This window comes from Epinephelus fuscoguttatus, linkage group LG23, assembly GCF_011397635.1.
Source record: "Epinephelus fuscoguttatus linkage group LG23, E.fuscoguttatus.final_Chr_v1".
Lineage (NCBI taxonomy): Eukaryota > Metazoa > Chordata > Actinopteri > Perciformes > Serranidae > Epinephelus > Epinephelus fuscoguttatus.
The window spans coordinates 29,669,428-29,694,083 of record NC_064774.1 but is presented as its reverse complement, the minus strand read 5'-3'; the positions used below and the strand labels follow the sequence as shown (position 1 = coordinate 29,694,083).

The window sequence follows — 24,656 nt, the reverse complement described above, 5'->3', positions numbered from 1 at the left end:
AAGGTGACTTTTGGCGCAACTGTGTGTGTGTCTGCATGTGTCTGTGGGTGTGTGTGTGTCAGAGAGAGGGAGGGAGAGAGAGACAGAGGGAGAGGTGAAGCACAAACAGGTGTATCCCAAACAGGTAGAGCTGCGCCTTTCTTTTTTTCTAAAGGGCAAACATGATGGCGTGCGCTTGACAAAGCAACACCTAACCAAACTGAGAGGATTTACACTTTTTCACAAGGACTGACTTCAAACAACTATAACATTCACGTTTCTCGCTCGGGACGGGGCTTTGGATGGGATCAAGGATGGAGGCATGAGTCCGCCTCTGTGCTTCATACACGCCTGTCATTTAGGATACCATTACCTGGACTGATGAGCTTTATTTCAGCGCTGAAATTGTCCCAGCTTATGCACAGTTAACAGTACCTGCCGAGGAGAATGACACCTCAGCTGAACAGACTGTCTCTGTGTCTCTGTGTCCTCGGGATCTTTGGTAAGAAGGCATTACATGCATGTCAGTCCAAAGTGATATCATGCCGACGTTTAAGACTTAACAGTATGTGTCTCTTTCCTGTCTGGTGTCAGATATGATTTTCTACAGTACTTCTATCTCCTATATATTCCTATAATTCTCCCACAGTCATATAGGCCTGTTTATAATACCATGACAGCAGACTGAATATCTGTATGGTAAACACTGGTCTTTCATAATGTTACCTTTATTTTCTTTCTTATGAATACATGCTTATTCACAAGTTTAGTTCTGTACACTCTGGGCAGCTTGTTTTAGGGAGAGACTTAGCTGGAGTGGTGCCGTTAAAGAAAACACTTGTCTGATATTTCTGGAAAAACAGGTTGCTGTTGATCAAATCCCCTCCTGCTGTCTAATTCAGAGGAGCTGTGTGGACCCTTCTTGTGTGTGTGTTGCCTAAGCCTAGATGTGTGTGCACATGTTGTAAATGCAGTGGGCGTACGCATTAACAGTGTTGCAGATTACATATCAAATATAAAATAAATGCTAGAAAAAATAAAAAAAAATGCTAGTACTTAAAGAATGTTGGACTATGATAAATAAAAGTAAAAGCTTTTAAAAGTATTTTTAAAAGCAGGATAGGCCATGTGTTATTCCAGTAATGCAGAACAGGCAGATTCCACAGTATGGCTTAAACCTCAGGGTGACACACACACACACACATACACACACACACACACGCACACACGCACACGCATATTCATGGAAAAACACACCTGTCTGTAGAGTACACTCATCAGGTCTGCTGGTAAATGCATGAATCACATCCAACCCACTGACATATCTGAACAGATTCTCTCACATCAGATGTTGAATCAACATCTGTAAGAGCGGCTCAGTGTGAAACAGATACACACAAACATCCAAACCTGTGAACCTGGAACAGGTTATGTTGGCTGGAATGTTCATTATTTCCACTGAAATCAGTGTGGAGTGGATTAACAGAATCATGCGTGATGTGATGGACAGTATGATGCTCAGAGTCACGTGCTCTGTTCACACATGAGACCCTTTATATTGCAGTATTATCAAAACTGTATGGACACCAAGTTAGTGGGACCAAGAGTGTGCTGGAATGTTTTAAAGTTTCTTCTTGTTCTGGCTTTCTTTCTTGACTCTCGTGTTTTTTAATAGCCGTGCTAACAGCATAGCTCTACGGACAGCAATGACTAAAATTTCACAACTGTCAGATGGATTGCCATGGCATGATTGACATTCATGATCCCCAGTGGATGAATCTTAATGATTTTGGTAAACTCCTGACTCTTTTCTCTTGCACCTCCATGAGATTCACATTTTTGTTCAAAGTACATATGATATGTCATATGTGTGATATCTTATGAAAATGCACAAACAATGGTTCATATGATCTTTAACTAATGAGTGCCCCATTAGCTTTGTGCATACTATATGTGAATATATGTACTTAACATAAAGTTATGTAAGTTAGGTTTAGGCAAGTAAAGTTTTGTAGGTTAGGTTTAAGAAAGTAAAGTTATGTAGATTAGGTTTAGGAAAGTAAAGTTACGTAGGATAGGTTTATGAAAGTAAAGTTACGTAGGTTAGATTTAGGAAAGTAAAGTTACCTAGGTTAGGTTTAGGAAAGTAAAGTTACCTAGGTTAGGTTTGGGAAAGAAAAGTTATGTAGGTTAGGTTTAGGAAAGTAAAGTTACCTAGGTTAGGTTTAGGAAAGTAAAGTTATCTAGGTTAGGTTTATGAAAGTAAAGTTACGTAGGTTAGGTTTAGGAAAGTAAAGTTACCTAGGTTAGGTTTAGGAAAGTAAAGTTATCTAGATTAGGTTTAGGAAAGAAAAGTTACCTAGGTTAGGTTTAGGAAAGTAAAGTTATCTAGGTTAGGTTTAGGAAAGAAAAGTTATGTAGGTTAGGTTTAGGACAGTAAAGTTATCTAGGTTAGGTTTAGGAAAGTAAAGTTACCTAGGTTAGGTTTAGGAAAGAAAAGTTACGTAGGTTAGGTTTAGGGAAGTAAAGTTACGTAGGTTAGGTTCAGAAAAGTAAAGTTATGTAGGTTTGATTTGGGAAAGTAAAGTTACGTAGGTTAGGTTTAGGAAAGAAAAGTTATGTAGGTTAGGTTTAGAAAAGTAAAGTTATGTAGGTTTGATTTGGGAAAGTAAAGTTACGTAGGTTAGGTTTAGAAAAGTAGAGTTATGTAGGTTAGATTTAGGAAAGTAAAGTTACGTAGGTTAGGTTTAGGAAAGTAAAGTTATGTAGGTTAGATTTGGGAAAGTAAAGTTACGTAGGTTAGGTTTGTGAAAATAAAACATGGTGACAATGTACCTTAAAACAACTTAAAGTTCACTTGATTTCACATAGGACATGAATACCCGTCTCCTGGGTGAAAGTCCCATATTATATACATATTGTTAAACAACATAATGGTAATCAAAACTAGACAGATTAAATTCATAGACATTAAAGGAGGAAAATACTAATGACAAAATTACTTTCATTCCTCATAAATGACTCTTGGCAGCAAAACTTTTACACATAGGAGGCATCAGTTGTTCTTTGGCAGGCAAGGAGGGGTCATCACAGACTATGTGCATAATTAGTTCATGGCTCTGTCTCATATCTGACAGGTGCAATTTGAATTGCTAAACTTGCCTCCAGTCTCCCCCTTGTTCTCTTTTAACACTTCTACCACTAATACTTACATACTTTCAAGATTAGATCACAACGGTGAACCTGAAAATGTAGACTTGTGAAAACAGATCCTGTTAGTGATCAGTTTAAACAAGTTACCATGACTGTCTACAGCACAATAACTACTGTTTATGATAGCAAACGGTGAGAACAGTGATCATAGATAAGAGGCTTGCTTCTACTGGTCATTAGGCCATTGTAGGGGCAAGTGGTGAAAAGGCCAGATGTACTGTATTTCACCTTACATGCACATGGTCTGTCATGTTGTGAATTGATAAATCAGCAGTGTGTATGAGTAATCCACCTGCTGAAATTCATTTTCCATACAAGCTGTTTTCCTCCGGTCTCAGTGGTGTCATCATCATCAGGAAATCGCTCCTTTTGAAAGAGAATCAATCACCAGCGACAGAAGCCTGATGTCAAGAGCAGCAATATAATAATACACTGTGGTGATGAATCACCTGTCCAGGCTTCAGGTAGCATAAGCAAACATTACACTTGATGGCATTAGTAGAACTTACACAACACAGAGTTTTACTTTAGCAGCGCGCCTACAAACATTTCTTGTTTATCATTAAATGCAGGTTGTAGTGATCTACATCTCGTGACTGTATATTCACTGAATGGGTGTGTACTTTATGAGATTGCTGGAGGACAGCAGACAATAATCTGTCACATTATAATTTGTCGACATCAAACAGAAGATAAGAAAAGCAGTAATATGAGAGATGTGTTTGTGGTTTATAGCATTGCAGTGTGACGTGCACACAATACACAGTGTACGTGTTCTACGTCTTGTATGTTTCCTGAGGCTTTGAACGTCTCGCTCTGTCCAGACACTGTGGTAACCCTCTGTAAGTTTACTTTGAAAGCTTATCTCGAACAACTAGTTAAGCGACATATCTTTACTTGCACTTCTCCTCACAGACAACTTGTTCTCTCTCTCCTCCCTCTTCTCTGTCTTCACTCTGCATGAACTGTTTAAACCCCGTCTGTGCTCATCTAGCATTCAAGTCAAAGTTTGATGTCTGAATATGTATTGTCATACATGCCGTGATATTTTTACCCGATTCATTCATTCTGTAGATGTTAAACCTTTTTTGATTCAAGGCCAGAACACTGAGCAACGGTATCTCATGAAAACCCTTTGTGTTATGCTAAACTTACTGGCTGCTGGCTGGAGCTTTATATTCAGTGGGTGGATATGAGAGTGGTATCCATCTTCTCATCTAAAACGCTGCAAGAAGAAGGCAAATAAATGATGGCGAAGAGGAAGCTTGGACTGAAATGATTGTGACTTGATCTCTACCCAACCTAGATAAGTAGCCTATGGCTATAGCTTGAACTTGAAAGGACAGCACAGACAAAGTAGTAAGGCTAGACAACATTCTTCGGAGGGAGGTGCACATGTTTTTTTTTTTTTGTTTTTTTTTTAAAGATATTTTTTGGGGCATTTTTTACCTTTAATTGATAGGATGGTTGAGTGTGGAGGGGGGGAGAGGCATGCAGCAGGGGGCCACAGGCTGGGGTTGAGCCTGGGCCGCTGCGGCAACAGCCTTGTACATGGGGCGCCTGCTCTACCACTAAGCCACCGATGCCCCAGAGGTGCACATGCTTTTGCAATATTAGCTTTTACTCTCTTTTGAAGTTGGCAAATTAGCAAGAAGAGCAGTGTTCTTTGGCTTCAGAGTGTGTAAATTAGCAATTGGGATTATTCTCTTACCTGCTCTTCGAGGAACTACAAGTTCAGGTTGCAGGTCGAAGGTCACTCTCAGGGATGTGGTAGAGCTGGTAGGGATTTTGTGTTGAGGTCAGTGTCACTGTATTACACACTGAACCTAAGACCCTGTAAACACTTGATTTTAAAATTTGATGTTTCTCAGCTGTCCCCCTGTCCCTGTCATGTGTCTCTCTAGCTAACCACTTGTGTTCAGATTTTGTTGTTACATAACTGGATAGCCCAGTCGCCAGAAGAAAATGTTGCCATTGTACGTTTCTGCAAACCACAGATGTGTTCCATTTGTATGTTTCATACGTATCATATCAACTATTCCAAAGTGACATGAGCTGACTTTGTTATCATGAGGTGGAAATGACACCTAGGTGACACCTGCCAAGCTGCAGATCACAGTCCAAGAACAACAAAGAACAAAAGCGGCTGTTTTTTTTTTTTTTTTTTTATGAATCACAGCTGTGTTTCCAATGGCTTTTTAGCTGCCAAACGTGGGTGTTTTTAGGGGCCTATTGCTGTTTTTCCAGCAGTTATAGTTGCACCAAAACCAGGCATTTTAATCCAGAATATGATTTTTCTCCCCAACCATAGCCAAGTGGCTTTTTTAACCTAAACCCAACTACCTGTTAACCATAGCAATGTTGAAATGTAGAGTTTCAAGGTATCCACTACATAATAACATGCAGGTATCTGTGGTTTGCAGAAACATACAGTTCCAAGATTTTTTCTGGTGACTGGATCGAACTTATGTCAAAGCGCTCTTGCTCCTCATGTGAGCAGTTGTGTCCTACAGCGGGAGATATTACTGTCAGCAGAATCCAACTGATCACCTTCCATTGGGCTAAACAATGAACAGTCACACAGAACTTAGTCCAACTTGTCCTAAAATGGGCAAGTTATTGAGAAAGTTGCTGCATTAATCACCATGTCCTGCATTGATGACATATTTTCCTTTTCGTTATCACAACCCTTTTCTGGCATTGTAAAGCATGTACGCACCTCTACTCTAAAAGTCTGCTGTTTCCACCCAGACAACAAATAAACAGCTAGTGATGGTGAAGACAGCTGCTCCCGCCTCATCCTCTGACATTTTCCCAGTGAGTGAGAGATGGACAGAGAGATGGAAAGTACTAAGAGAAAGCAATACTCAACCAAATTTCAGACACCCTTAAAAGAATAAGTCTTGTGTGTTACGGAAAGTTTTGAAGGGGACCTATTGTGCTTTTGTGTCTTAGTGTTATAATGAAGAATGTTAATATCAAATGTAGCCAAAGTTTCAGATTATAATGTAAATGAATCCTTGTGAGCAATACCACAGGTTTCCTACCGTTCTACCTCATTTATTCGACATTTGTTTTGTACTCTGACTACAGTGTGATGTGATAAGAAGCTATTTATGGTGTAGACAGAGCTGCTGTTTTCCGTTACGTTCATCCCCCACCTGCAAGTACACTGCTAACCTACATGTAACTACATGTTAACATCAGGGAAACATGTAAACTTGGGTACCGATGTTGTAAATTTCTCCCCAACCACAGATCATATTCCTGCTGGAACATGTCTGGTTGTGTCTGAAGCTTTTAATGGTGATTTTTCAGGGTAGAAAATGCTGCTATTCTCCGTTACGATCATCTCCCATTTGCAAGTACACTGCTAGCTACATGTAGCTACATCATGCTAACGTCAATCTTGGTTGCTGGTGTTATTAATATGATGATATGAATGACTGAAAACTGATGAACGCTGGTTTATGATCGAAATTCCTGCAAGCTCACGCTGAAGGGGCAAATTATTCTGTATGCTTTCCTGAGAAGTAAAAGCGAATTAAAAGTATTTTTTACATAAAAATGCATTATAGATGTTATTTTCTTTTTTTTTAGTCTTTTAAAGTCACCAGAATGCAAGAAACAAAGTTTTTCAAAATGAAATTATTTATCATTTAATCAGCCAATTGCAGGATCTCTCAAAGGACTCGTTTTGCTTGGCATCTTGTTCTCTCTACATCTCTTATATTTCTTGGGTAGATGTGATGACTTACCAACCTGTCTCCTCTTTTAGTTACAGTGATACGGGGAGACTTTGTGGATCTCCCTCCAAAGGATCCCATACTCTCCTTGGCAGAGGAGGAGACCATACTGCCCTGTCGCTACCAGTCAACTGATGAAACTTTGGTGCAGGTCACCTGGTATAAGGAGAAACCCGATGGCAACAAGGAGCAGATCATGACTGCACACCATATTAATGGACAGACAGGTCGGTTGGTGCCGTGGCCTAGCTCTAGTTGTGTTCTGTCTGCCACATGCTAAATAAGTTAATTTAAGAATAACTTCTCTTTTCCTCACAGTGAGTAACTTTCTTCTTGTCATAGCACTAAGTCTGATGTGCTCATTCCACCGAGCAAAATTTCTGGTATTACAAGCTGATTTGTCAGTTTCAGTTGGCAAGTGTTGGTTGGAGGCTTTTTTCCTCTGCTCATAGAACGAATAGAGCTTTAAGGCAGGTCTTCACAACCATCTAAAAGTTTTAAATAAACTCTAGACTGTGAGAAACTGACAATTTTGCTGTGATATCACAGGAATATTTCACAGGTGCCAAGATTCTGATCTTTGCACTATTTATTTTTGGCTTCGTTTCTTACTGTGCTGAATTAGGAATGGAGGCTAACACCGACTGTGAGTGTGAGGCATGCCAGAAAAAGACCTCGAGCTAAACGCCCAGAATGTAAATGTAATTTCTAGCATGAGTGCAAGCATGTGTATGGAACTTAAAGTGACAAAGGAAAGCTCCCAAGGCCTTTTTTGAACTTGCTGGACTTAATTTTTTGTGTCACATCCCTCATCATAAGCTCTTGAAAGTCTCTCCCTTCCTAACTCTCTGTCTCTCTCCCTCTTTTCTGCCTCTCTGCAGCGTTTGGTGCGTGGTCTCGACGTGTGCGCTTTAAAAGCAGCGACCCCACATTGGACTCTTCTCTGGTCATCATGAGCACGGAAGTCTCTGATGAGGGGAAATACCTCTGTCATATCAGCACCTTCCCCTCCGGCAACTTTGACTTAGCGATGTCGCTCACCGTGTGGAGTGAGTTCCTTCATTCAGTCATGGTCATACAGTAAAAAAGTATAGCTCAGTAAAGTTTGTAACTGCAGAAACAGGAGTGCTAATATCTTGCACAAGGATCAAAATTGACAGTAATTGCCAAAGTCTATCTAGTCACAATGGGAATCAATATGACTGTTTTTTAGTTTGCTTGTCAATATTTCACAACCTGATTCACATCTAATCTAAGGCCCAATATTGTACAATAATAAAATTATAACAACATATTAACTATCAACATATTAACTATCACCTTATTTGTCGGTAGTTTTTCTCACACGTTTCTCACAATTAAAGCATTTGTTGTATTCCTTATAAGGTGATAATCACCAGAATAGGAAACATAATGTAATTTTATTTTGTTGAGGAATTAATGACAATAATTTCTGATAATATATTGTTAGATTTTCTAATCTGATGGCTTTTTAGAGAAAGCAATTTTTTTGAATATATATACATATTCCAACATTTTTACATTATTATCCCTCTCTCGAGTGTCAGAGGTTCCCGGAGGATTGTCATATTTAAGATATATTCAGTTTTAATTTGAAGGGGCACACTGATTGTAAGGAACTAAACATTTACTGGGAACAAGCCTTCTCAACAGTGTGGGGGCCAGCAATTATATCAGGGTGGTCATGGCCCCCCTGGCCACCCCTTCTCTGTGCCACTGTCTGCTCACCCTTCACAGTCAATCTTTCTTTTTGTTGCATGGCTGGTTTTCAACATGCCAATTCCATTTTTTAATCTAGGCTCCAACATTGAATTTCTCTTGATAACAAGTAACTATCGCTGACTATTTTATTTGTTTTATGCAAAGGTGGGAGTAGGTCGCATGTCCAAGTAACAAGCAAGTTTTAACCTTCAAGTCTCAAGCAAGTCCCAAGTCACTGTGGTTAGAATCAAGCACGTCAAGTTCAGTCTTTCCTTAGGTCAAGTTAAGTCACATGACTTGACCAGAGTCTGACTCCAGGCGCAAATTTTAGGACTTGAGACTTGCTTGACGAACACTGATGAAGGACTCAGCTTGACTTTGACTTGGTATTCTTGACTTGAGACTGGACTTTGACTTGAGACAGAGAACTTTTAAGGACTTTACATTTTAGTAAACATATATATATATGTATATATGTATGTCATAATCACAAACTATCAACTATCAAATTTGCAACTTGAGTCAGACTCGAGTCAAGTCATGTGACTTGAATCCTCCACCTCCAGTTTTAAGAAGTTAAAGTACTAAAGGCCCTGAAAGCTTTGGATTTTCTATAGCGCTGAATGTGAAAATAGTAACTAAAATTATTATAATAAAGTTAATATTTAACAGTTAATTTAAAACTTAGCAGGAAATGTATGACACCAGCTTTCTATAACTGAGCTCTGCCCACTTCAAACCAATAAGCAAAGCACCAACAAAAACACAAATAAGGAAATCTGTTATTTGAAACAAGGAAATACTTCTACAAATAATTTTGTTGAAAACTGTGTTCATGTACCAGTCAGTCTTAGTAGCTGATTAAGAAAATTGTTTACAGATGTCTTTAAGTCTATGTGTGCATTCAGCTCTGCCTGCTAAGAGTGCTGACTCATCATCATTATCTTCACTCTGACCAAACACTGTAACAACCCCCCCCCAGCCATTCCCATCTCCTCCCTGGAACCTGTGGTCCTGGTGGAGGGACAGCCCTACCGACAGGCCGCTTCCTGTCGCTCTGTAGCCCGTCCGCCTCCCCGCCTCTCCTGGGACACCGACCTGAGCGGCCAGTCCGTCAATCGTAGCTCCGACAATGGGGCGGTCTCCTCACACTACTCCCTACACCCTCTTAGGGGCATGAACGGCAAGAAGCTGGACTGTCTGGTGTGGCATCCGACTCTACGGGGCCCCCGCAGGATCCCAAACAAGTTGGTGGTGCACTGTGAGTATTCATCACCATCACACAAGACAGTGTTACATTTTACAAATCAAGGTTTGAATTGGTCCCTTTAAAAACACACTCTAAACCAAAACAATGATACTTTCAAAACATTCAAAGACCATCTAAGAAAAAAAAGTTTTTCCACACTGGTAGCACTTTCAGAGCTTTACTTCCTGTTTTTATCACTGCCATATCACTTCAAAGCAGGAAGAGACTTTGTAGACACTGTATCACCTTTTCATATTCCTCTCTTTATTACTGAGTTTGGTTTGCAGTACCCAAATGACTCTACCATATTAAATTCCCTTTCCTTATTTATGACTTTAGTGTGAAATCTAATACATGATAATTTTACAGGAAATACTCAGGGTACTAAGACTATTTTTGGTTCCTTGTGAAATGTTGTATCATAGAAAGTTGTCATTCACAACTGCATCAGCTTCCTAAAAGCTTGACTATTCAGCCATAGCTGCTGCACATTAGATCCTGGTCTTATTTTATATCCCCCCCCCCCCCATGTTCCCTGGCAAAACAACCCTGATGAATTATTGTTCTTCCTTTCAGTCCCTCCACATGCAGAAGTGGCTGGCTACAATAAAGATTGGATCGTGGGTATGGAGAATGCTGCCCTGAGGTGTGTGAGTGGAGGAAACCCCAAACCACAGAGTTTCACCTGGATCAGGTACAGTAGGACCCGCCTCCCTCTCCGGCTGTCTGGTACTCATGTGACTAACCGTCTGATGTGTCTGGTCACTGTTACTTTTCTCGTAACTCTGGGAGTAATTGTACCAATTATTTTGCTACGATTACACCAGTCAAAAGGGCAAATGGGATGTTCAGTGAGGTTGCACTCAGGGCATTGTCAGGGGCCAACAAGTTATTTCAAAAAGCATTTCATTCAAAGCAATATTGACGTGGGCTACACTATAAATTTTAATGATCAGTTTCGAGAGAATGACCTCATCTTTTATTATTAACTCGATTTAAATAGAGAAGTTTGCCAGTTTCATGTCAAGTCATAAGTGCAGTTGTATTAGACTTACATATTCTTGTGTGCAATTGGCTGATTAGAGTGTATGGAAAATAAAGAACTAACCCTCTGTTTTGTTTGTATCATAAGCGCACGCAACCCTGCTGGTGTCATACACATTCATGCTGATGGTTTCCTGCCATCTGTTAAGCATATTCTGCTGACTGACAGTGTGGCAGTGCACAAGAAACGTACCAGTACACTCACAATGGCACTGAAGAAGACTGCTAACAAATGAACATGATGTAAAAAATCTAATGAAAACAATTTAAGAATTGAAGATCCCTTCCACTCAAAAATATGTTTTTCTCCTGTGTAGGTCCCCTAAAATGTCTGACTTTAACTATACTGACTTGAATCTGTACAGAGTTTGTCACTAAAGAGGTGTTTTCACATTCTTCTACTAAAGAGGACAATGTCTTTGCACTTCCCTAAAATCTGAGATTCAAATGCAGGCTTCCCAGGGCGAGCGAGGTTAGGTATGCCACTAATACGAAAGCCAATTGCTGTCTAATACGGGAAACACATATGGAGAGAGGAACAGACTTTGAAACATCAGCAGCAAAGACACCTAAAACCTCCAGCGCAGAGTGGACTTGTCAGTACAGAGTGTGCGAGTTAGCATGAGCATAATGAAAATTTTGATAGCAAACATGGTAGAGTGTGCAGTTTTTGGATGTAAATGGAACCCTGGAGCTTTGTTACACTATCTACCAAAACCCCACCATAGCAGGTATAATTGTATGTGTAAAAACTCCTACAAGTGGTACAAGAAGCCAATTTGATATAGTGGCCAAACTGTGGAACCACAGCGTCCAAGTCCATCACATGACGCCATGTGGCCCAGAAAGATTGTATCTCATAGACTAGATGTTAAAGAGACATCTCGAAATCACTGAATAATTTTTTTTTTTTTTTTTAGTGGCACAACCCCCACAAAATGACTGGTTTCACTAGTGAGGTTTGATCCATTCAGTCCAATAACATTTCGAAATGTCTAAAAGAGCTGCATGATTAAATCATTTTATCCCCATTCAAGTTAGCAAAGCGCTAAATTGGAAATTAGCAGTTAGCCAGAGAAAGTCTCCAGTTCACATGCTCTATGGGCCCAATGTTGTGGAATATATGAGTAATTCTGCACCTCGGATGTCAAACTTTTTTGGCTTCATGAGCCACGGAGCAACTTTCATAGGAATGAATGAGGTCCCACCTCCCACACTGTAACCAGTTCTCTTTTTGCATCCCTCCTACTAATGTTGTACTAGTCACCCCCCATTAGCCTACAAGCCAACAAACAACAAAATTAAATGAGAGGTGCTCACTGCACTTATTCTGTTACATGTATGAGTCATCGATTTTGATGCACAACAGACTCTCTATCTGAGGCTGGCACTGACTGAGGCTTTTCCTCTAACACTAATGCTAATGCTCATGCTAATGCTACTGCTAACAATCTTGATACGCACTGCTCTTTCACCAGTCAACCTCGTGCCAGTCTCACATAGCCAGACCTATCGCCACACTTCATTTTAGCACTGTGCCTGTGCTGAAGAAAGTGAAAAGCAAAAGCAAAACTTTCCGCAAGTAGCAGTGGTGGCTGGGGCGGAGGGCCAGATCCAGATTTTCTCAGTGAGGGAGAAAGAGTAGATCTGCTGCCAACCCCTTTTCAGATTTTTAAATATTTTTATGTAGGAAAACCATGTTAATTAATGTATTCACCATAGCAAAGTGTTTTGTTTGACATATTTTAAAACATGTATGGAGAAAATTGGCTCCACAAAAGTTGAAAAAAGAAGAAAATGCACTCAATACTTTTGTTTGACCTCATAGATACACAAATGTCATTTCAATGAGAAACTCTGGAAGTAAACATTAATAAACTCTGCAGCTTTTATATCTGAGGTTTATCAAATTGATCTGAAGTTGGCAGTGACGTTGTGGTGGATCTCCACCCTTTCCACGTGACTTAACCAAACAAGCCCTAGCATCGTCACCTGCAGATTTTGCTGCTTCAGTGGAAACTAACACATCCAAATGTTGTGTGTGTCATTTAAAAATGTGGCACATTGCTGGCCAGCTTTAAACGCCAGACGAGGGTTTGACTCAGATCCGTCTTCTTCTGCTTGAGTCACCTGTTGTCATCTTTAAGCCAATTCCTTTGGTGCATTAATATTCTTAGGGTGTGGCGTGGAGTTTGGCTCGAAAAATATGAGCTACTCAAAGTGACTGGAAGAGGAATGGCTCCCATGGCATTATGAGCAGTGACAGTTAGGCCCCAAGGGAGAAATTCCTTTGATGGGGCATAGGACTCCTAAAATGTAAAGAAATGTGAGTAAAATGTTTAAGGTTTCTTCTGATTAGAGGTGTATTTGCCAGACGATGATGTAGATATCACTTGCTGTTAGTCACAGAAACACACCTTGGTAAAATGAGTTTTTGTGAGTACAGCTCACCAGACAAATACCATTAACACAAACATACACACTCATAAGTGAACATGTATACACGCACATACACAGCACCAAGTCAGCACTCAAAATCTCTGGTATCAACCTCTCCTTACTCATGCACACATTTCACATGAACACCTACACACACACACACACACACACACACACACACACACACACACGAATGTGCGGCAGCGGCTGCAGCAGCGGGCAAACCTGTTAGCTTTGTCAATAAAAGGCGGCGGGTGAAGTAATAGCTGGTGTCACAGTGTCGTGTTGCGACTTGTGCCGAGAGCAGACAGATGAGACAGTTTCACACGAAGGAGGGAGGAAGAGGGGGGATGAGAAGAAAAAGGGAAAGGGATGAGCGGCCCCAGTGAGAGAGGTGAACTAGTGGGAGCAGGTATAGGCAGAGGGGCTGGGGTGAGCCAAGGCAAGGGGGTGAGAGGAGGAAGAGAAAGCAGAATGTGTAGATTTTGTGTGAGATGTTATCACGGAGGTGTGTCTACTGCGTATGTGAAAAAAACAGACAGTTCCTGTTTTCTGTGTGTGGTGGGGGTTAGTGTGGCCTCTGTGAATAGAAACTAAGTTTACTTGAGTGCATATGTTCGTATAATTGGGGAAATACTCTCTGTACTTCTGGGGCAATGCAGGTTGATAATGTTCCCAGCTATAGGCAGGCATTAAGGTCAAGTCTGTTCCAAATGATTAAATCAAATTATGCTCAAAACAACAACAGTGAGGCAACACCCTGGACTGTGTTGCTCATCGACTTTTTAAAAACATCATCCCTGAGTCACACTACCAGGAAATATACGGTGATTCCAAATAAATGAGGGGCATTATGTTGCTGTAACATAGATTAAAAGAGTTTTTTAATATAAATAAATCAGATTTCTACTCTACCTCACTGATTAATCCTGTGTTACACAAGCATAACTGTCCTTTGTGTATGTGCTTTATGTGTTCAAGTTTGAAATAAAAAGCAGAAATGGTAGTGTGGTCAGCATGAGCAGTTACAGGCAACATGGCTGAATAAAGCATATGGCATCCCACAGAAATTACAACTTCACAAGTGACAATTTTTTATCACTTGTGAAGTCAGTCAGAAAAGATGTATTTTCCATTTGGTGGGGTGAAGGGGTGAGAAAAAAAAGAAAGCAGAAGTACATTAAAGGCCAAAAAAAGGCAGAATCTGAAGATACATACATCCCTTTCTTGCAGCTCTGACCTCTCTGTCCTAATCTTATTCATTGTAGAGTTGCAGACTGTGCATTGACTAACCCCTTCGTGCCCTGCTGTCTCCTTCTGTTCACGAGACCACAAATGCGACAAGAATTAGCTGCTAGCCACCCCATAGTCCCTCCGCCTCACTCCCCACCACTGTGGATTGCTTCCCCAGGAGGAAAGTGGGCAGCAGCTCAGGAGACAGACCTTTGGTCAGTGGCTATAGCAGCTCAAACAACCCAGCCCCGGGTATCACAGTGGGCTGGTGGCCATCGGCAGTGCAGCGTCTAACTTGTGTAACATCAGTAACAGAAAGTTTGCTGATGTGGCAGGGAGTCAGAGCCGTGCGGTTCCCCCAGAGCTTGAGTTTGTGTTGGCCAACTGGGGGTCTGTCTCTGGAGCTGCTGCCGTCTCTTCTCTCGCTGAGGTTGTCTGTGAGGGGTGAGGCTAAGAACATACCTTGTTTTGAGGCTCTAATGTTAGCTTAAGTTAGCTGCATAAACTTGAACTTGATGCCACAGCCGTGAGCCTTTAACTCCCATTAGCAAAAAGCTAAACTATTAGCAACATTTACTCTCCATCTCTGAAATGCTTTTGCCATTGTGTTTACCATCAGACTCTCTTTCAGACTCTTTTTGAGAAGTTTGTCTTCCTTTTTTGGGTTGCTTTGCAGTGTAGGCTGTTGTTACAAATGTCATAATAGCAACCTACCCTGTGAGATTCTCTGCTATTGAATCAGGCTTTCACTGAAGCGGCATGCATGCCCATCTGTAATTGTGGAACAGCCAATGGGATTGCCATCTCTCTGAAATTGCCTACGATTGGCCAACATCTCCTGTCATGGCCTAGATTTTCTAAAGCCCTAAAACAGAGCCAAGAGGAACTCCAGAGGTCTATTTTTCTCTCAGACCACATGAATTACAAGTTTATTGTAGGATTTTTGCCCAGTGACTTAAAAAATGAAACTGCCTACCCTAGCTTTAAAGTTAAATGTGTCAAAACACTTGAATAAGTGACAGGGACAGCTATTGGTTCAAAAATAAAGACTGGCTAGAATATCTGTAAACAGGATGCATCATTTTGTCATGTTGTCCACAGTTGCTAATTACACCTCCATTGTGCGATCAGGTGGTGATATTAAAATTATTGTTCTGTTAACATATTAAGATTTAAATTTAATAGTCATTACTGGCAAAATACACTGCATTAATCAATAGCGTCACTTATAAGATTTTGTGAGGAGTTTTTTTTTGTACAGTCCCTAATGGTTAGTTATTCTTTGAATATATGACCAAACATTTGTAAAAAATGTGGATTACCACTTAACCCAGATTATGAGGTCTATGCGTTAATCTAAATGCACTGTAAAGTAACTGTTTTGTCCTGTTTGCAGAATGGGTGGAGATTTGCCAGAAGGGGTAATCCCCCACCCTAATGGAACACTAGCTTTTGGGCGACCCCTAAGCTTGTCAGACAAAGGCACCTACCAGTGTGTGGCGAAGAATGATGTGGGAGTGGGGAAGGCGGAAGTGGAGATTAGTGTGGAAGGTAGATGACAGCAATGTCAACACTATATACTAAGACTCACTGTGAGAATAGATCTGCCAACTTCCCTTGCTGACTTTTTGCTTTACAGATGCTCCCGAGGGGCAGACCATGATCGAAAGCATGCTGATGATCATCGTGGGGGCCGTGGCTGGGGGGCTGCTCATCTTGATGCTCATTGTTGTAATCTGCGTCACTTGCCATCACAAACGCAAGAACAAAAAGCTGGAGAGGGAGCTGACTGAGAAGAAGTATGTTGTGATTTTCTTAATTAAGATGAGATAAGATAAGATGAAACGATATCCGCAGGGAAGACTGAGCCAGTAAGAATAACTATGAATGGAGCAAATCAGGGCTATTAATCATATTAGCACTGACAGTTACAACAGTAGAGTGTGCTAAGTAGATTTAAAACAGCAAAAAGTGTCAAGTTCAGTTGATAAATGACTATGTGTGCTGGATGTGCAAAATAACAGCAGAAAATATGTATGAAACTAAATAAAGAATGAAAAATATGCAGTATGAACTACATTAAAAACTAAAATTCACAAAAATAATTCACAGTGGATCTCTGCCAATTTCTTCAGTCATTTAAATATCTTTCTCCCTCTTTCTTTCTGTGTCTTGTTTCTTACAGGGAGGAAATAAGTACTCTCTCCAGGCAAGCTTCTTTTAGGAGAATGAACTCTGTCAGCACAGATACCAGAGGAGCGGTACTATGACTGAATTATTCTTTTCATACTGAGCATAGTGTTCTACTGTAGCATCATCTTGTGTTTTCTCCTGTGTCTGCACGACCTGATTCAGGCTGCTGGTCCCACATGTTTCACACAATCCTTTATCACAGGATTCTTCTCTGTACTGTGATGAATACCAAATAACATGTCAGTCAATGATAATATCACATCTGTCATCCATCATTGCTTCACAAAGGGCATGATGTTAGATGCGCAGATTTTTTTTTTTACAGTCCCACAGCTAATCCAGCCCTGTGCTTCTTTTCATTGCAGACAGAGGAAAACATCCCTCTGAGGGTGGAGGGGACCATAAGGACCAGCCTGTCTTCACTCGGGGTCAGTCTAGCTATCTATCTTACTCTGCATGCAGGGCCAGGGCTGTAAAGTGAGGCTTTACTGTCCCAGATGCCAGACGAATAAGTTCTGATCTTCAGCGTTTCAAATTAGAATCTAGTGCATCTCAGATATTGGTAAGGGCCTTATGTTTTTAGCGCAGGGCTTTTGAATTTCTTGAAACAAAAAACAAGGAATGCGAAGAAGCATATTTCCCATAATGTCAAATTGTCCCCTTAATTTCATCTATGGTGTAATACTGCTGACCTGAACCATGGTGTTCTGTGCAAGGTTATTCCAGTACACTGTTTAAACTCTTTATATGGTTGCTGCAGTTATCAGCCTTTAACACGTGAGACTAAGGTTATCAAACAGGCCCATGGGCCAGAACTGACCCATTAAGGGGTCTAATCTGGCCCACTGGATGACTCACATTGATGCACTTGTGAAGGCTAAGAGGCGCCATATTTCTGGCCCAAGTTAAACAGTGAGTCACAGCTCTCTGACAAAACAGTGAGTACTTATTATGGTCATATTTAAAGATACTGATCTTTGTGAAAACAGACTTCTATCTCCTATCTAACCCAGTCACTAGGCCACTGCCAAAACATTTGGTTTGTAAATAGTCTGTAAGGCAGGGGATAACTCAACCTGCTTCCTCAATAGCTTCCACGTTAGTTTGGTGTGGTGATGCCAGCATTACACACAGGAGTGGACATGTATGGAAAAATGCACATGGAATGACAGTGAGTGGTAGTGAGTGGTACTAACTGAATTGTACATATTTTTCTCAAGACATCTCAGGCTGGTTTTAATCTGTTTAGCAAATATATGAGCATTTTTAGCATGTACCTCAAGAAACAGGAAAAAATGAAAAATGGGTTGTTAATTATTTATAGGTCATTATACAGTGGTTTTACTGGTCTGGACCACTTGACATCAATGTGGGCTGTATGTGGCCCAGGAACTAAAATGAGTTTGGCACCCCTGCTTTAGCTACACTGCTAAAACCTTATGATATTCAGTGGCCCTTGAATTTTATTCAGCATTATTCTTCCTGATGTGTCCTGGAAAGAACTATGTCATTTGTTATTAATTTTTGGAAACAACGAACTCATAGTAGTCAGTAGTCATCATTTGATATTAATTTAATGGCTAAATTATATATTTTTGTCGGTGCAACATAGTGGTTTGAGTACAAGATCTGAGAAAGAACAATATAAGTAACATTGTTAACACTGTGCTACATTACAGAGAAATACAAAACTGTACTGATGAACCTTCATTAATATAGGCCTATATTTTATCTACATGTGCACGTCACACACTGAGCGAGCCGCCTGTTAATTACACTGTTGGCAAAGCAGTAATGATTGTGCTAAGTGGCTAATGGGCATGTAGCTACTTACATGTTTCAAATGATACGTCATGGTTGTAGTCAACAAATGGTAGGCAATTGCTGGGTTCGTCCTTCACTTTCTCCAAATGATCCAACACTTTGGATTTCCTGCTCAACATGTTATTAACTAGCCTGTGTAATAACTGCAGGTACCAGCCCTGTAAAGTAACATGACTCCTGTCCTGTCTGACTACTGAGTGTGGCCTCTTCCTGTATCTGTCCTTTCAAATTAAATTCCCACATGGTCCAGTCATATAGATTTTGATTTATTTTTGACAAGGTGCAGCTCCTAATAGAGTTTCACATTTGTTTTTGTTTTTTTCTGCATATAAGCGACCAATGAAATCTTGCCAACTAATGACTTTCTTGGTCGACTTACGTTTGGTCGTCAATGAAAGGGCAGCCCTAATTTAAACACAAATAAACTAATTAATTTTTTGTGTATTATTACCTGATTTTTTTTTATCATGTTGATATACTCATTTGTTGACAAAATTCATTTTTGCATGTTCACCGAACTTGCTGTGCACTGACTAAAAGATTCCTTTGGACACAACCCAGTTGCCAGAATAAATGTTAGCATTGTAGGTTTCTGCAGACCATGGATAGGTAACATCTGTATAATGTTATGTAGAATTTGTTGAAACTTTAGATTTCTTTACATTTCAACAATTCTGTGATTAATGTGTGGTTAGGTTTAGGCACACAAAACACTTTGTTATTGTTAGGAAAGTTTTGGCTTAAAATACTCTGGTGGCACAATACCGTCAGGAAACACAGCGATGTCTCTGTAAAAAACTTACTAAACTTACAAAATTACTTTTTGCTGCACTATCTCAGTGGAAAAACAGTTTCAGGAAGCGAAGAAACACCCACGTTTGATGACTAAAAAGCTGCTGGAAATGCAGTGATGACAAAACAGTGATGCAGTGATAAAAAACAGCCTGTGTTTTTGTCACTTTAGAAATATTTATATGATACATATGAAAAGTACAAATGTAACATATTTGTGGTTTGAAGAAATGTACAATGCCAACACTTTCAGTTCACATTTGTAGTTTTTCCTACAAAGCATCTTGGAAATTATTGAGACATTACTCAGAAATTTCAGACCCATTTAAGTTTTGCATAATCTTGCTTATCTTGGCAAAAACTAATTTTTTAAAGGGCCCCTAGGGCATGCCAGCAACAGCAGTTACACTATGTTTTAAAATTTTGTATTTCCTAAATAACTCAATAAATCTGCCAATAGGGTGACAGAATTTTCATCTAACAGGGATATTTTTAGCAAAGGAAATTTTCACATCAGTCATCACTTTTAGAAAATGTTTAAAGAGGAAACTGTGGGAAAGGGAAATTGTTTGCCTTCTTGCTGAGGGTTAAATGAGAAGATTGGATACCAGGAAGTTACTGCGCTCAGTCAAGAAAGAGTCTGGTGCTAAAACTGCAACATATCTGTTTTACACTTCTTTTTTTCTTTTTTTTATTACAGATTAAAAAACAAACCGCAGATAAGTGGTAACTGATATAACTGCTGGGAGGTGGAGTTTGTCACCTCTGGACAAAGCGTATAGATACAACAGTGGAATCAATTTTCTCATCTAATTCTCAGCGAGCAAGCAAAGAAGCATGTTTCCCAATATGTTGAATGTTTGCTTTAATTCATCAAAGCTACAGTAGGTAATGTTTTCTCAGCAAGAATTAGTGTACCATTTAGCTGTTACAGTAAATGGGAAAGTTTGCTCTGGCCCATGGACAGGGCTTCATTTTGCCATGCCTATGTACAACATGGCAGTGGGGTCACAAACTGCAGGGGAGATTGGATGGTTAGAACATTTTTGACATTTCTTTTTGTATCTTGCAGCTCTTTGAAGCCAGTGCATTCAAAATGTGATAAGACCTAATTACATGTGTCTGCTATTAAGTGGCGTAACTGTTATCTCTGTAACAGACAGGGCATGGTGTAGTCTCAAACACAAGGACTGAAATGTTACAATTCACCCCATAGTCTTGGTTAGTTGTAACAGAGCCTGGGGTGAAATGTGACATTAAACACTTGAATGACATTTTAACATAATTAGTGTGTGTGTGTTTCTGCGTCTGTGTTTGTCTGTTTTCTCTATGTGTGTTTGTGCTTGTCAGTACTGCACTCATGTGTGTGTGTGTGTGTGTGTGTGTGTGTGTGTGTGTGTGTTAACATGTTTGACAGCTGCCCTCTCTGTAATGACCTGTGATTGGTTAAAGGCTAGATTTTCTACAGCCTGAAAATAGCCAAGTGGAGGTGCAGTAGTGTTCTCTCAGACCACTTTACAGTATGCTCAAATCTTATAATCTGATTTTTACCCAATGATGCCAAAATTAAGATGCCTACCCCAGCTTTACTGTGCATCAGAAGTGAATTAAGTTATGTCACTATGATTTGGCCTGCTTCAAACTGACACTGCTCTATGTCTAAAGTCACTTCTGTTTAAGTTAGGGTGAAAAAGAGATCACAATCTGTGGGCCTAATCAGTGTATGTGTGAATACTGATCAGTGTCTTTTCCTGTGTTGACAGGAGCAGGCTCACTGCCGCGACAGCCGTTCTACTATCTCAGGTGGCAGGGGAGGAGGGGGAGCATTTGACTACTTGGGCAGACCAGTTCTACACAACAACTCGCGGAGAGGAAGAGAAAAGCTTCTGGACAGAGACGAGGAGAACCGACTCCGAGTGGAGACATATGTGAGAAACAGCGCCATCTCTTTAGTAAGTGTATCTTTGTTCATGTGTTGTTCTGGGCAAGTCAAAACCTGATTTCATCAAATTGTGGAATGCATCTTACTCAGCTTCACTTTTGCATACTCACCCTAATGATGATGCAATTAAGAAGTGTGACTACTCTGTGTCTTTGCAGCAGGAAACTCGTTTCCACCCTCCTCTCACGCCATCGCCCTTCCCGATGGTACAGTCCACCGAGATTGTAAGACAGCTAAATGGAAGCGCCATTATCCCAACAGATGGGGGTTCACGGTCAGGAAGTGTCGCCAAGAATCACCAGCACCCTCCTACAAGCTCTAGCTACCCAGCGGTGACAGATGATGAGGATGAAGTAGACGAGGGTTTGGGGGGTCCTGCCAGCCAGGAGCATCCTGATGACCAAGACAGCGAGACCAACAGCTCCCAAGTGTCTGAGGCTCACAGTGCACGCTATCAGCAGACTAATGGCACAATCCGACCCAAACCCCGGCCGAGTCCGGCTGTGGTCAGTCCCCATGCCTCCCTGATTCACAAGGCCCAGATAGTTTAACGGGGAGCTGGAAAAGAACACATGAAACTACAAGACTGGACAGTTCCGGTCTTAGATTTGGGCCAAATGTGGATACACTGGCAAAGTTTGGTCAAAGCCCAGAAAACAATGCAACTGACTACAATGCTGCGTCTTTTTATTGTGTGGGAACATGGTGCAATAGAATAAATGGAAAATCTACTCTAAAGCATCAACTGGACATTTCTGGACATCTGATTTCTTCCTGATTTCTGATGATCAACATTATGCTGTGTATTCCCGGAATTACTGGCACAAACAGAGATGATGTTGCAATATTTCCGATGCAGCTACTACAGCGTTTAATCGCAGACAATATCCTTTTCTCATCTTTCGCAATACACTATCTGCTGCTCTACCTGGCTGTAACAAACAGGTGAATGCAGCATACATTCCTTTTGTGGGGGATGTCGAAAGCACTCAAAGACATGACCAGTAGGAAATCAGGAAACGCAGGACAAGTCGAGGAGGCTGTGGGAACATTGGTAAATCAGAAACTTAGATTGCAACACCTCTGTATTGAGCGTGGATTTTTACTGTAGAGGTGTTTAGTGTGTTAGTAGCTTTGCCTGTGTCATGTCCCATTACACAACACTGTTTGGGATCTGATCCAAACCATGGGGTTGTTCCTCTCTTGCCACACCTGCAACATTCTTACCTCCGTATTGTCTTCCTGTTGTTGTGGCTTTAAGAGCTGAGACATTTTGGATCAGATAAAGATTTCATATTGCAGCCAAAACAGTGGTGCCCTAATGCGGAGGCCAGTGGGCATACAATCACTTGCCCCCCTAACCCCACCAGGCGATAATAATACGAGTACGATATTACTTTCTTTAAGACGCAGTGGTGTGAAGATAATGTATCCTCTGAAACTAGAAAATCTAAGGCATCCATTAGTACCAACCATGTTAGCATAGCTTGTAGTGAAGGGGACTAAATAACTCTCCTAAGCTGGGCTAAATTTTGGCAAGGCAACAACCAGCATAGACATTTTTAAAGGGGTCCCCTGAACTCTCACCTCTAGATATCTGAATGAAAATGGGTTCTATGGGTACACACTGGTCTCTCCTCAACCTGAAAAGGCTTGTTCTCTTTCTAAGGAAAAAGACAATCATACATATACATAGGTAACACATTATAACAATCTTGCTGTGGAACTCAAAATGTTAAGTGCACTGGTGTTAGTCTATGCACATCAAATACTAATAATAACTGTAAGTAAAAACCCAGAGTATATCAATGTGTGATTCCTTAGGGGTCATGTATGCTCAATGTTAGCTACGGAGACAGACGGAGCCTTCTAGTCCGTACTTTGTGTTTATTTGGTCTGCATTTGTGCACGTTTTGTGGAAGCTTATGGATACAGACAAAACATAGCAGTACCACCAGGCAGTGTAGTGTAGTTCAAGTGTGATATGACTGTAGGAGACGAGAAAGAACTTTAAATAATGGCGGAACAGAATGAGTCGGTTATAAAGTGAAAAGAATTCTCCGTTCACATGTCTGAATGTATAGCCTATAATGGCCACACAGGCCACTGCCATCTACAGCGCTGCCTTCGTTTAAAGGTACAATATTGCGACCTCCTCCACTGTCACCTCTGATGTCGTGTCAAACTTTTGATTCTGCCTCTAGTGCCATCTCTTGGCTGTATTTATGCCAACATAGAGGATGCATAGAAGCATGACAGTGACATTTACAACATTTGAAATGGACGTATTTATTTTAATACGTAAAAGGTGTATAAATTAACTCTCCATATTGACATAGTTTTCAACTCGCCTATATACTTCAACAGCATAAGCAAATTCCTGTGCTACACACGCACATAGCAGATACATAATTTACCCTGCTCCTGCTCCTATGTAGTGAGGATGGAAGTTTTAATATTACTTTATTAAACATACACACACACTAAACAGATAAAAACATTCACATGTTGTGTACCGTCATGTATGCACAAACATATATACAGAGGATTAAAGTTGGAAAACCTGCTGTACATTTGTAAAATACATTCTTTATGTGATTCTTTTGTAAATACACTTGGACTCTTACACTAGAGACCCCAGACATCTGTATGTTGGAGAGTTTTCTCTGCCTGCAGGACTTCTTTTAACATTCAAGACAAGACGACCGTCAAAGAGGAATTTGACATAAACTGGTTATTTTTGATACTGAGGCAAAACCAGGCATGTATTATTTATCTGTATAAGAACAGTGGTAGATACATTTTGTATATTTGTATGTATTTGGGTTCTGTTACAGCCCTGATATGGGAAGCAATGTGCCAAAGGGATAATATTAAAAAACTCACTTTTGCCTTTTTGGCAAATATGAAGTATTATTTTGTTCTGCACACATGTATCACACTGTACTACTACTGTTTTGATTTGTTACCTTCTGTAAGTACAAAACAAATATGAGCAGCAGATGAATGGCATTATGTGCAGATTGTTTTTAGTGTAGACAGTGCCCCCTGACGTGTACTGCTGGAAAGTGCAGGGACCCGATTGAGCCTACTGCAAAACTATGTTAACTATGAAATTTCACTGTGACCTGGGGAAATGATTTTCCTGGTCACTTGCCTGGATTTTCATTTGTTTTAAGGGATATGTATGGGTATCAGATTGTAATGATGGTTTGAAATAAAAGTGCATGTTTTTTTGTAAATTGTTGGTCCTAACACAAGCTTTTGGGTAAAAACTCTT

The 24,656-nt window shown here is 40.4% G+C and overlaps 1 protein-coding gene across 1 annotated transcript; it reads left to right on the top strand.

Moving 5' to 3' along the window:
- The first annotated feature begins 100 nt into the window (after nucleotides 1-100).
- Nucleotides 101-24,618, top strand: nectin4a (nectin cell adhesion molecule 4a). The gene is made up of 11 exons (XM_049568512.1): nucleotides 101-481; nucleotides 6,971-7,165; nucleotides 7,820-7,987; nucleotides 9,643-9,921; nucleotides 10,486-10,603; nucleotides 16,022-16,176; nucleotides 16,265-16,424; nucleotides 16,811-16,886; nucleotides 17,184-17,246; nucleotides 21,198-21,386; nucleotides 21,535-24,618. The coding sequence occupies exons 1-11, from the start codon at nucleotides 427-429 to the stop codon at nucleotides 21,925-21,927; spliced, it is 1,851 nt and encodes a 616-aa protein (XP_049424469.1). The 5' UTR covers nucleotides 101-426; the 3' UTR covers nucleotides 21,928-24,618.
- The last annotated feature ends 38 nt before the right edge of the window (nucleotides 24,619-24,656 follow it).

Bases quoted from the DNA above. Each gene is read 5' to 3' on its own strand.
- nectin4a (XM_049568512.1), top strand. From the start codon at position 427: ATGACACCTCAGCTGAACAGACTGTCTCTGTGTCTCTGTGTCCTCGGG. The intron at 7,166-7,819 runs GTCGGTTGGTGC...GCCTCTCTGCAG, and splicing joins CCATATTAATGGACAGACAG to CGTTTGGTGCGTGGTCTCGA. The intron at 16,887-17,183 runs GTACTATGACTG...TTTTCATTGCAG, and splicing joins GCACAGATACCAGAGGAGCG to ACAGAGGAAAACATCCCTCT.